This window comes from Ilyonectria robusta, assembly GCF_021365365.1.
Source record: "Ilyonectria robusta strain PMI_751 chromosome Unknown BGZ61scaffold_7, whole genome shotgun sequence".
Classification (NCBI taxonomy): Eukaryota; Fungi; Ascomycota; class Sordariomycetes; order Hypocreales; family Nectriaceae; genus Ilyonectria; species Ilyonectria robusta.
Window position 1 is genome coordinate 984,269 of NW_025764441.1, and position 12,568 is coordinate 996,836.

Consider the following 12,568-nt stretch of genomic DNA (forward strand, 5'->3'; position numbering starts at 1 on the left):
AAAAGAATGAAGTTGAGCGTTCTTCACCATATTTTTCTGGGACCAAGGTAGGACGTATTACTTGCAAAAAGGCTCATATCTGGCATGGGTGTTAATTTGCAAGAGATAGAAAATGGTGGCGCCTGCAAAGTGACAGCAAATTACGGGGAACTAACTGCCCTAGACGGATATGTCGGCAAATTGATAACTCTTATCATGTATGGCTCCTTCATGGCCACGCCATTATTGAGGCACTCCATTTGGATTCCCGCCCATGTGTTGCCTTTTGAAGGCACCAAGCCACTCGGTGTTGTCCGCAATGGTTTGGTCAAAAGCGTCTTCCGTCCTATATAACAATCGTCTCGACTCATTCTGAAACATCTCGTCGGTGGGAATGATGCCGAGTTTCATCTGTTGCCGAGCATAGCGGCCTAGCCCTAACGTGAGCACGTTGACAAACGTCGACGTGGGATCGTTGTCCATGAGCGCTGGCAGCGACGTTGATGGCTCGTCATCTATTTCAGCCTCTCCCTGACCGGCAATCCAATCATCGTGGGATTTTCGGATCTGTGACAAGTGATCTTTCGTGCCCGAATCCGTCGCAGAGAAGGGCACAATGCTCTTTGACTCCGGGCCAATAAGATACGGAGGGAGCGCGTTGGTGACACGAGCTGCGATGGACGGCTCAAAGCAATGGTCTCCTCGCCAGTCATCCATGGTTTTCCCTTCCCTATAATGCTGCGCTAGGTGGTCTACACGACCTTTCAAGGTATCCAACATGGTGTTGCAGATGCCACAGCGTGATACCATTGGCGGCGCCTCAACCTTCCAGTTATCGATGGCCGGCGTGCTTTTCAGCTGGTGAGCAAGCTTGAGATGTTGAACAAGGTGGTCTTTTCGGTTGAAGATGTGTGGTGGGCCGTTCGTTTGGCACAGGCTGTGATTGTGGGTTTCGAGATGTTCAGGAGTGGGTTCTGGTGAGTTGCAGTACACACAATGGCTTATCCCCGTGTCTGGAGACACCACTGACCCCCCATGAGGTGTACAAACCCACCCGTCAAGGCTAAGATGGAGTGACTTCTCATGACGCGACCAATCGTATTTGCTCTTGAACGAGTCGCAGCAGAATGTGCATTGAAAGGCTCGACGCGGTTGGGCGGTGTTCTTGCCGCGTTTCTTTTTCGTAATCCCCACTCGCGAGCTCATTGGGCGAGCCAGAAGGTCCTTGGACGTAGATGAATGGACCGAAGTTGCGGATCTCGACGATCGACTTGTGTTCTCGCTGTTAAAGCTTGTCGTCGAGGCTGCTCGAGAGCCTCGGCTCCCTGGTCCCCGACTTCGCGGGCTCTCGGAGGAGCTGGGGCGCGGGAAAGCATGTTTCAATGCGCCAGCAATAGCACTCAACGATGCTGCTTCAGTCTCTGGAGGGGAGTCTTGCCATCTTTGCATAGGATCCATGCCATTTCCCGTACTCGAGTGGGGAATAGAAATGGGCCGGGGGGTTTGACCAGGGGACCGAAGATACCGACTCCTCCGTCGCGGAAGACCTGGATGCGAGTTGTCCATGAGGGGTGGTGTGTAGGAAGAGGGATGAGAACCAGCTCGTTGAGTTTGTTGAGCTTGATTTGTTTGACTCTGGATACCCGGCGAGAAGTTGGACGAGAAGTTATTTAGCCACAGGTCATCATAATTGCCTGTAGGCAGTTCATCGGATGGCCTCTGTTGAGAGTTGTCTGGACTTTGACTTGGGTAGTCAACCATCAAAGTGGGGTCGAAGAACATGAGTTCTTGGCCTGAGAATGATGAATTATATTCAAGGGGCGAGCCCCGACTTGGAGATGTCCAATCATCTTGTGGATATGTGGGAAATAGTCCAGGAGTCTGTTGGCTGGCTGGATAGCCTGATCCTAGGGTCATATCTAGCTGGGTAAAATCTAGTTCTGCGACGTTTGAGACTGGATAGTGCAAATTAGAGCCGGTTAATGGGGAGACGATACAGGTTGAGGTTTGACTCACTACCCTGGTCTTGCTCCAAGTCTCCTCTCAGTGTCTCATGCGTCTCTGCGCCCTGCAGGCGTTGAGATAAACCTTGCGCAGTTGGCGCTGCTGAAGTCTTTGCTTGCCAGGGAGGCATGGCCGATATCGGATGGGAAGGCGGTCAGTTCCTGGGATGGTCCTCTGTGAGACTCTTCTGAACAGATAACTTTGAGAGTTGTCGCAAATTGGAACGTAGAGTCGCAGACAGCTGAGAATCACGGCGCAGCGGGCAGTTGGTAGGAGTGAAAGGGTCGGAAGAATCGGATGACCGGTCCCGGTGTCGGCTGGGGCAATCCAGACTTGGAAAAGCGGAGATTTGAGACGCTGATGACGAGTCAGTCGCTAGCAAGGTATTTGGGTTTGCATCGTGGCGGACTATAATTAACCCTAACCCTTTTTATTAACAAGCGCCATTAGCTACTCTCTTGCTTGTAATTAAAATGCTGACGATTCTCGTTCTCAGAGGCGGCACCTTGCGTCTCTCAAGTGTGCCCAAGGAGTTTTGATCTGGGAGACAGCTGTCCGATTGACCAAACCTGAGCTACACATCTAAAAGAAGGGTAGATTGCAAAGGAGCCAAACCTTGACCCCCGCCTTAAAAAGAGAAAGAAAAAAGAAATCCCTGATTGATAAGAGAGATTGACTTGGAGGGGGTCAGGATAGATAGAAGTAGGACGAAAGTTCCTAGTTTCAACTCTGGGGCTCAAGGCTTTCGACGCCAAATGCTGGAGCTGAGGCGCAAGGTTTCCGGCTGTCCCAACCCTCACGACGGCGCAAAAAAAGTACAAGAAGAGAGATCAGATGCTCAGAAAGTTGTCATTGATTTCTTGTGTATAGTGCAATCTGACCTTGGAGCTGTTGAAAATGCTAGAGACGGCCTGTCTTAGGCTTGAACCTGCACTTCTGAACTACACAATCCCTAGGTAGTAGGGAATGATACGCCGGGGTACCTAATTTACAGCGGGTGACCACGTGAGACGTAGCCTACATAGCCTCAAGGCTGCCCAACACAGCCTCGTTTCGTACCTCGCTTTTTAACCGCCCAATCTTTAAATTTCTCCTTCCTTTCACCTATCATCGTCATCGAGCCGCGAAATGAGTACCGTCACAAGAACTCGCCCCCCCAGGTAAGCCCATCATCGCGCCTCAAATTGAATCCGCTTCACACCAGCTGACCAATTGCTGCCCAAAGCGACGATCTCTGGCGGGCTGCAGTCGAACAACTCACCAATGAACAACGGGCCAGTATCGACTTTGACAAGTCTCAGAAGACAGATATCCTGTCCGACTTGCTCGACCTGACCAAAGATGCAAAGAAGCGCTCTATTGAAAAGGCCTGGAAGTTCACGCGGCGAAACGGCGAAATTGTTGTCATCCGTGACATTCTGAGCAAAGTAGCAGGATGGATTGATCGATTCCGGACGATTGGCGACATTGTCGTTGCATTTGATCCAGCCCATGCTGCACTGCCTTGGGCAGGTGTACGGTTTTTGCTACAGGTGAGCGTGGCACTGCAGTGAGGTCCGGCATAAGCTGACCAAGAACTAGATTGCAACCGACGATATCAACACGTTCAACTTTGCCTTTGAGAATATCCTGTCTCTAGCTGAACTCATCAGTCGCCATGCAGTAGTTGAGGGCCTTCTTTTGCAGACCGCATCATCCACCGCCAGAGACGAACTTCGTAATGCACTTATCCGGCTATACACCGACGTACTTACATATCTCGCCAAGGCCAGAGCGTACTTTCTTCAACCCACTCGGAGTAGGTAATATAGCTGCCCAGGTGATGATACCATATTGACTTTCTTCAGAGCGAGCCCTGAAGAGTATGGTCATATCATCTGATCTTCAGTCGTGTTTTGATGCTATCACAACCACACAAGTCGACGTTGACCGCTGTTTCCACATGGCTTCCTTGCAAGGTCTCACTGTCCCGTCTTGCGGATACGACTTTTATTAACGATATGGCTAGACCAACTGGACAAACACAGCGAAATGAAACAAATCATGGCCCGATTTGAGACCCCGATCAGTCGCTGGGACTCTGAACTAACAAAAATCACCGACCAATTTGGCAGTGAGTCGCATCCTGTTGGTCAAAACGCCATGCTGATATCTTATAGGGGCCAAACGGACCAAGATCTTGAAGTGGCTTTCGGTCGAGCCATACAGTAGACATCACAAGCAAACTAGGAAAAACGTCCTAGAAGGAACCGGCCAGTGGCTTCTTCACGACCCTGTCTACTTGAAATGGAAGGAGGAGAGTGCATCATCGGTCCTCTGGTTGCATGGAATCCCAGGTTCTGGCAAGAGCAAACTCGTGTGAGTACCTAGTATCCTATTGTTACGTCCATCCTAACTAATCTAGCTCGTTGGTTGTTGAAGAGGCGTTACACGCCTTTGAGAACCAGAACATGCCGCCACCGGCATATTTCTATTGTTCTCGAAGCCCTACAGAGCTTGGGCGTTCTGACCCCGATAAGGTCATGGCGAGTATCGCTCGTCAGCTCTCCACCCTTGGACCTGACTGTCCGCTACTCCACCCAACAGTGGCCGCTTATAAGCAGTGGGAGAGTGATGCATTTTCCGACGGATCAATATCACTGGATGATAGCCTTGCTCTTATCATGGACTTAGCTGCATTATATCCCATGGTAACTATCATCATAGATGCGCTGGATGAGTGCAACCCCGATGTCCGGAGGAATCTTCTTGAAGGTTTGCAGAGTATTCTCCAAAAGTCACCAACTTTGGTCAAGATATTTGTCTCGAGCCGCGACGATCAAGATATTGTGTACCGGCTGGAAAGATACCCAAATCTCGAAATATCGTCGAAAAAGAATACCGGAGACATTAACAAATTCGTCGCGGCCGAGACGGTAGAATTGATCACCAGCGGAGATTTACTGCGATACAGCAAAAGAAAGGATGAACTATCACGGAGAATCATTAACCAAGTCGCTCTGAAAGCAGATGGCATGTGAGTCAATTTAAGCCATGGAATGGTTGGATCATGGATGACTCTAATAAAACCGATACAGGTTCCGTTGGGCGAGTCTGCAGTTACAAGCACTGTGCCAGCTTCACTCTGATGCTGCAATTCTGGAAAGAATTGATCGACCGCCGCCAAAGCTGGAAGAGCTGTATCAAGAGATTCTCGATAGGATTGACGGCTCCGCCAGCGATGCCGATCGCCTGTATGCAAGAAACACCCTAAGTTGGCTCCTCTGTGCTCGCTGGAAGCAGGACGTGGATGAATTTCTCATGGCTGTCTCTGCTCCGGTTTCGTCCGACTACCCAGTGACGAAGGAACAAATTCTGGGGGTATGTTGCAACTTGGTCTTGTTCGACACCACCCTGGATATTTTTCGCTTTGCTCATCTCTCTGTGAGAGAATTTCTTGAGAAAAAGAGCCAATATTCCAGCACGAAGACGAATGCCCTTGTGGCAGAAACATGTCTCGGAACATTGATTAGAGATTTCGGGTTTGAAGCGCAGTGCCTGTCGAATTTTGGGCAGAGAAGCCTATATTACTATTCAAGCATCTGGTGGGGATTTCACTGTCAGGTGGCAGAAGACGAACGACAAGAAGGCACTCTCAGACAACACCTGGAGCTATTTTTAGCAGAGACCGCGATTGAAGGCTCGCCCTATTCTAGATGGATGGAAGAAGTAAGAATCAAGCATAGAGACATCGTCTTTGCCAGGTTGCCCCTACAAGAGGGTTACGATGTCAACAGAAGACTGCAATGGTGTTCCTCAAGACGCAACTCGGTTATAGTGACGGCTTGCGTTTTTGATCTTTACGAAGTCGTAAAGAGAAACCAGGCGAAGCTAGAGAACCGAGTTTGGCAAAACCTCGAGGGCAGTCGTTGTTTAGATGCGGTCGCAAGGTTTGGCAACCTCAGGGCGCTAGATCTGCTTTTAGCGGTCAAAACGCTCCGTGTCACCGAGAGTACTCCCGTAATGGCGATGGGAAACATGAAAAATGGAAATGAAGTTATGGATTTACTTCTTAGAAGACGGGAAAAGAAGGACATTATCACAACGGAGGTCGCTAAAGCAGCAGTGGCGGCATATGGGATCATGGCACTGACTCTACTACCTGTGGGAGATTTCGCAATGCCAGAGAAGCTCATTGTAGCAGCAGCAGGGGATTGGGCCGTCGGGGCAAAAGTAATAGCCTTTCTACTTGCGGAGCGGGGAAATCAGGTCACAATCACAGAGGAGGTTGTCGTGAAGGCAGTACAGAAGCAGAGGTCAGCAGAATTATTGACCATATTACTCAGGGAGCGAGGACATGAGGTTTCAATCACAGAACGGGTCGTCATGGAGGCAGTAGGGAATCAGTTATCAGGGTGGGAAATACTGACTGCATTACTCAGGGAACGAGGAAATGAGGTCACAATCACAAAAGGGGTCGTCATGGCTGCGGCACAGAATCGGCTATCAGGGTGGGAAATATTGGCCTTGCTATTTACTGAGCGTGGACATGAGCTTCCTACTACAGGAGAGGCCTTTATAGAGGCATTTGGGAGTTATTCTATAGGATGGGATGCACTAACGTTTCTCCTTGAGGAACTAGGTTATGAGGTTACGATGACAAGACAGGTCGTGATGAGGGGAGTTAGGAGTCATCAGCCAGGAGAGAAAGTGCTCACCTTTCTACTCGAGAAACTAGTCCATGAGATTGAGGTCACAGAGGAGCTCATTCGGCGGGTATCACATTTGGATCTGCCTTGCAGGGCGATGGTGGTATCCTTGTTGCTCCAGAAGGGACAAAAGCAGGTCAAGGTCACAACTGGGTTGGTTGATAAACTTTACGACTCGACTGATGAAGAAGTTGTGACCTTGCTGAACGAGAATTTGGTGTAATCTGGAATTAAAGTTATCAAGATCATTCCGTTATGAGGGCATGTGACGACGGGAAAAATGGATATTACGGGCACCGATGGGTGGAGGAGTCGGAGGATGACCATCGTTTAAGCGGCGAACTCGGCTGGAGATACGTGAGGCAAAGAGGGGTAGGCTGGCAATAAGAGACAATAAGCCGATGAAAGAGCCGGCGGTGACTGATTTAATCAACATCTTGCGATTCACCATTTCATCCATATCGTGCCATCAAATACAGACCAGTCTTCAGTTTTTGGTACATCATCAAAATACTCCATTGATTGCAGCTCCACCACAAACGGGATTTAGTGACTTTACGGGATATAAGGCTATGTAATAGTTCTGATAAGGAAAGCGAAAGATGAAGATATGATAGGTTTAATTCGGCCCCATATGTCCATTCTGTAGTATGAATCACACCGAAGCAGTTTTCTCTCCTGTATACCTACTGATGTATGTTATTGCTCCGGTTTCTTTTCGCCAAATACGAGCCGTCTTCCTTTTTCGCTAAGTCTCAAAGACTAGTCAAGGGTCTGTGCCAACGGAGGCTGGTCAGGCTAGCCCTACAAGGTCAGGGGTCAGGGTTGTTACACCGACAGATTGATCGTTGGACTCCATGGCTTTCACTGCATTTAAAGTACCTTACCCCGTATTTTCTGGATGAGATAATGTATGGTTCGACCTTTATGAACGCTATGGTACATTTCTCACGTTTGCATACCCCATATGAAACTCGGACAGAACCGTGGGCCGACAAGATGTGAAGTCAGAAACACCAACAATCACGGTCTGCCTCCTGACACACCCAGACGTTGACCGCATCCACCACACCAATGAATTTGATGCATGTAACCTTAAAGAGCGACCATTATTGGAAGGGCGAGACGTTCATGGCGCTCAATTTACTCTTGTAGGTGTTCGTGCCTGAGCTTTCGCCTAAGATTGGTCGGATCCAGACCATGTGAGTGGGACCACGTGCGGTCGAGCCCTGCTATAATACGACCGAGGGTACTAGTTGAATGAATCAAGATAGCGCGCATGATCAAGATAACCACTTCAAGGAAGTGTCGCTATTACTTCGTCTCTTCTCTTTTTCTTTACAGCTTCCTGTTCATCTGTTCGAACTTGCGAGCATTTCCTTTGCTGCTGTCAACACCTCAGCAAGCATGGAAATGGCCTTTTGGGGTCAAACCCGCAAGAATGCGGCAGAATACGAACCGCTTCCTTCCTCGGATTCCGCTGATTCGGGGGAGATAGAGACCCTCCTGCCACAGCACAAATCACGAGCCCTTGGAGTTCGCAAAGTGGTGACCAACTTGGGGTGGATAGCCGTCTTTGGTACTGCGTTGATGGTGTAAGTTCTACCCCAAAGCTTATATGCACATGTGCAGCCACTGATGTTTTTATAGGACAACTTTTCTTGTGCTCTATGTCTACGAGTCGACAGGCTTAGCATTCATCGATCCCTTCAAGGGCAATGGAAACTCAACGGAGAGTGCCACAAAATGGGTTGAAGAGTTATCACCCCTTGTCACTCCGGTCATGTGTCACTCCCACAACGACTACGTACGACGCCATCCGTTGTTTTCGGCGCTTTCAGTGGGCTGCGCGAGTGTCGAGGCAGATGTATGGCTCAGCAAAGATGGGAAAGACCTCCTGGTCGCTCATCATCGGTGGGGACTTTCGTCGAAAAAGACCCTCCGCTCTCTTTACATCGATCCTCTTTTACAGATTTTGGACTCCATAAATACGCCAACGTCGCAGAACAACCCCGTCTTCGATGGTCATCCTTCAGGTGTCTTCTCAACTCACCCAAATACGACACTGATATTATTCATTGATGTCAAGGACGATCCGGCGAAAACATGGCCGGTGGTTCTCGAGCAGCTGACACCTCTACGGGATCATGAATACCTGTCTCGGCACGAGAAAATACCCTCAGCGACGACAAACCAATCTTTTTGGCCTGGCCCTATAACTGTTGTGGGAACGGGAAACATCGTCAATCGCCGCGACGTAAATATCGGCGCAGACCCAGAGCGATGGCACCAATATCACGACGTTTTTCTCGACGCCTTTCTCGACTTGCTAGACAAGCCTGGTTTCTGTCAGACAAACGATAGCTTATGTCTGGACGTACAAGAAAACGAGTTCTACACGGCCTCGGTGTCTTTCTGGAGGGCCATCGGTACTGTGATAACCGGGTTTAGCGCGTTACAGCTCAAGACACTGCGACACCAAATCCACACCGCTAAGAAACTGGGTCTGAAGTCAAGGTATTGGGAGTTGCCCAGTTGGCCGATATCTTACAGAGACTACGTGTGGGGTGTGATTGATCGAGAGGGTATCGATCTCTTGAATGCCGACGATGTTTATAGCGCAGCAACGAGACATTGGGAGACAGGCCATCCAAGGGACATGGTATGGATGTGCGGTACGGCATCTTTTCTCTTGAGCTTTTCGCTCACTATATTCTGGTTTGGGGGGAGGTTGTTACGTCGAGCACTAGCTATGAGATAGATGAGAAATATACCCCTAGGTGACTCACCATACATTCTACATGTAGCTAGGCGTCGAGTATGTTTATGAAAAGTATTCGTAGAGGTAACAGGATGATGCCCAGGCAAGCTACTTCAGAGCGTTATAAGCCACCTTATTCAGGGTAAAATTAAAGCATCCGCATTTGCAACCGAAAGAGTGAATGTGTACCAATTACTATATGCTAACCAATACTGAGTATGATAAAATGAAATGCATTTGACACCATTCTATACAATGTTTTACCTACATAATTTAGGGTTTATACATATGTTTTGTTAAACTAGTAATTTACAAGCGTACACAGCGTTGTTGACTTCGCTCTCACCGATGAGAACGGTGAGAGCGAGAGGAGTGACTTGGGGCTGGATGATACGGCAAACGCGCGGTACCGTAAGTCTCGATCCGGTTGACACCCCGACTGCGAAAAGTACCTCTATGCAATGGCATTGGTGTGATATAACAAATAGTTACACCAGCGTAGTTTGGCCGATCGGCAGTGGTGTAGTTATTTCCGATGATGTGATGAAAGTTGTTCGTGGGGACAAAGTGGGCAAAATCTTGGAATTCGATGTTGCCGACGCCCTGGCCAATTGCGGCTCAGCCGACGACATTCAAAGCGTGAAGTCTGATCATCCACTGGCTAACAGCGTCGCGACATCCGTCCAATTCTCCACGAACGTTTGCCTCGACAAAGTCGAATCGTGTCAGATCAGACTGATGCTCACTTGGGAAACCCCGGCCTTGGCCCCGGAGGATTGCGATCAGGTCAAATACCCTCAGCTGAGTATTTCTCATGGGGAATTGGAAAGCTGCACGAGCCGAAGTTGAGGAGGTTTGGAAGTCGATGAGTTTGACAGTGAAAGTTCCTTTTAGGCCGGGTCCCGTGTAATCAACACCAATCAAGCATCCTTTCACTTCGACAATGTCGCCGTCGTCAGTCCGTGTTCTGATTGGCTGGCTGCTGTTGATATGGAAGACCACATGTGGTTTCCCTCCGCCTTGTTGAAGAAATTCGACATAAAACTGCGCCACCAGTGTATTCATAAACGCATCGAGGTGAGGAAACTCGCCACTCTCTATGTCGGCCAGGTCATACCTCATAGTTTGCGACATGGTGGGTAAGATTGAAGATGTTGAGGATCGTTGGTATTGAAACAATGAGCAAATTTGAAAGGTGTAAACTTGGTTGTTATTCCGAGAGAGGAGCCTCTTGACCAAGGAGCGCAGTGGGCTCCTTATATGTTGCCCGTTAATCTCGTTTCACTTGTCGGAGCTGCTGAACACCTTCTGAGAACGACCGTTGGCTTCCGACCTCGTAATCAGGCATTCCCTGTCGTTTCTGTAGCCGTCAACCAACACCATATTCCTTCCCTCTCAAAATAGAAACCTTCCTACTCAAAGTAGAATATATTTGGCCTTGATATCTGTCGGCCTCGCACAGTAATACACATCGCGACCTTTTGGCGCCAAAGCAGGAGGCCGTGTATTTTAGACGGCCCCGTTGGTGGCCTGCGTCACGGCTTCGCTTTTCAATTGGCTACTAAGAGTTCAAGGCCGGCGCGAATGATCCATAATCATCGTTTGACTCAGGAAGACATTGAAGCCATGGTTAACCAACTCCCAGTTGTGGCTGCGGCCATGTTTCATCCGAACCAACAACTGCCAACTCGGCGTGAAATCACGTCCCTTGATTGGTATTACCTATCAGGGCGCCTGGCCGACCGAATTATGACCTAGCTTCATGCGCATGGGCGAATCGTGGTTAATTGGCGGGTGGCCTAGCCGCGCGTTACGAGTTGTTGGCTGCAGTGTTTGACAAAACTGTCATGGGTGATCTATATCAAGGGGCCCTGACAGCGGTTCCCAGCTTGAGCGGCGTCGGCGGTATAGCAGGTGCAAACCGATGATAGAGGCGAGGTTGAGGTTGTTGGTGCGAAGCACTGTTTGAACCAGCTGTGGCGACTATTTTTAGCTGATGGTGGAAAGCCTTTACGTAGCCGGCTGACCTAATCACTACCCCCCGCCAAGCAGTCTCAAATCATCTCGCCATCGCACACCTGCTTCTCTCTTTTCCATCCCAGCACTAATATCTTGCCGCTCCCCTGTCTTCTAACATTAAGTGACACGATGGCTCAACTACACGAAAACATCTACCAATCCCCTTACGATGTTGCCAAAAACCTGACAGAAGCTGAGGTCACTGCCATGGTCGAGCAGCAGCCGATGGGCGACGACCGGGGCTGGCGTGTCACCGGGTTTGCGTATCCTACCGATAACCCGATTGTCTACATCAAATATGGACATAATAGAAGTTCTTTGAGAGACTCGGAGGCACGAACTCATCAATTTGCGTACGATTCCCTGCAAAGGCTGCCACAGCAAGAACGACAAGGGGTCTGCATCCCAGAGATCTATCGCATCATGCAGGCAGGCAATTGGACTTACATCGTCATGGAATATATCCGCGGTAGGACCCTGGCCAAACTTATGGAGGATCGGGAAACCTTCAAAGAGACGTATCAGTACTATTACGATAGCATTGAACGAGCCCTGAAACTGCTCCTATCCTTCCCTGTTCCAAAGGACGCCGCACCGGGACCTTACGGAGGTGGCATTATCCAGCACCCGCTATTCAAGGATTATCGAGCCGCGATCCAGTACGACTCAGTCGATATGCTAGAACAGCATTTGAACAAGGTATGGAGCAGTCCAAACGATGACAGCCTTCTTCGCATACTCACATGCACCACAGGTTTCAACCGTTGTTAGCAAGGATGCGCTTACCGTGTCGCTCGAGAGAGACCTCCACTTTGTCTTTGCGGACCTTTATGAGGGTAATTTCATGTTCACTGATAACGGGGACGTATACGTTATCGATTTCGAACAAGCTGGCTTCTTACCTCTAAGTTTTATGACATATGCAATGGTTCAAATGCGTGCAGTCGCCGGCATGCTTCACGACAAGCTTGACTTGCCTCAAGAGAATATCCCAGCCATGAGGCACATATGCTCTTTGTTTGTGATGAGTTGGACTAAAATTGGTATGCATCATCATCCCTTACTTCATGGTCTTCAAGTACCTAACCGAATTTGTCAGGTTTGCCAGTGTGACAAG

At 49.2% G+C, this 12,568-nt stretch overlaps 5 protein-coding genes across 5 annotated transcripts; 3 read left to right on the forward strand and 2 right to left on the reverse strand.

Annotated features, from left to right (window-relative positions):
- Positions 1-222: 222 nt before the first annotated feature.
- BGZ61DRAFT_476510 (uncharacterized protein) lies at positions 223-2,113 on the reverse strand (the record flags this gene model as incomplete). The annotated part of the gene is made up of 2 exons (XM_046248808.1): positions 223-1,934; positions 1,996-2,113. 2 exons carry the CDS (start codon positions 2,111-2,113, stop codon positions 223-225), a joined length of 1,830 nt encoding a protein of 609 aa, XP_046106092.1.
- A 963-nt stretch (positions 2,114-3,076) lies between these two features.
- BGZ61DRAFT_211561 (uncharacterized protein) lies at positions 3,077-7,150 on the forward strand. Its single transcript, XM_046238019.1, has 8 exons — positions 3,077-3,143; positions 3,209-3,515; positions 3,565-3,781; positions 3,831-3,941; positions 3,992-4,096; positions 4,143-4,341; positions 4,388-4,999; positions 5,061-7,150. The coding sequence occupies exons 1-8, from the start codon at positions 3,112-3,114 to the stop codon at positions 6,892-6,894; spliced, it is 3,417 nt and encodes a 1,138-aa protein (XP_046106093.1). The 5' UTR covers positions 3,077-3,111; the 3' UTR covers positions 6,895-7,150.
- A 1,187-nt stretch (positions 7,151-8,337) lies between these two features.
- BGZ61DRAFT_349343 (uncharacterized protein) lies at positions 8,338-9,432 on the forward strand (the record flags this gene model as incomplete). The annotated part of the gene is made up of 1 exon (XM_046240143.1): positions 8,338-9,432. A coding segment is annotated over one exon (1,095 nt), but the record flags the coding sequence as incomplete, so codon positions are not given.
- Positions 9,433-9,649: 217 nt separating this feature from the next.
- Positions 9,650-10,566, reverse strand: BGZ61DRAFT_516663 (uncharacterized protein; the record flags this gene model as incomplete). The annotated part of the gene is made up of 1 exon (XM_046252297.1): positions 9,650-10,566. The coding sequence occupies one exon, from the start codon at positions 10,564-10,566 to the stop codon at positions 10,051-10,053; it is 516 nt and encodes a 171-aa protein (XP_046106095.1). The 3' UTR covers positions 9,650-10,050.
- A 1,014-nt stretch (positions 10,567-11,580) lies between these two features.
- BGZ61DRAFT_531060 (kinase-like domain-containing protein) lies at positions 11,581-12,564 on the forward strand (the record flags this gene model as incomplete). Its single annotated transcript, XM_046253656.1, has 3 exons — positions 11,581-12,150; positions 12,206-12,494; positions 12,551-12,564. 3 exons carry the CDS (start codon positions 11,581-11,583, stop codon positions 12,562-12,564), a joined length of 873 nt encoding a protein of 290 aa, XP_046106096.1.
- Positions 12,565-12,568: the final 4 nt, after the last annotated feature.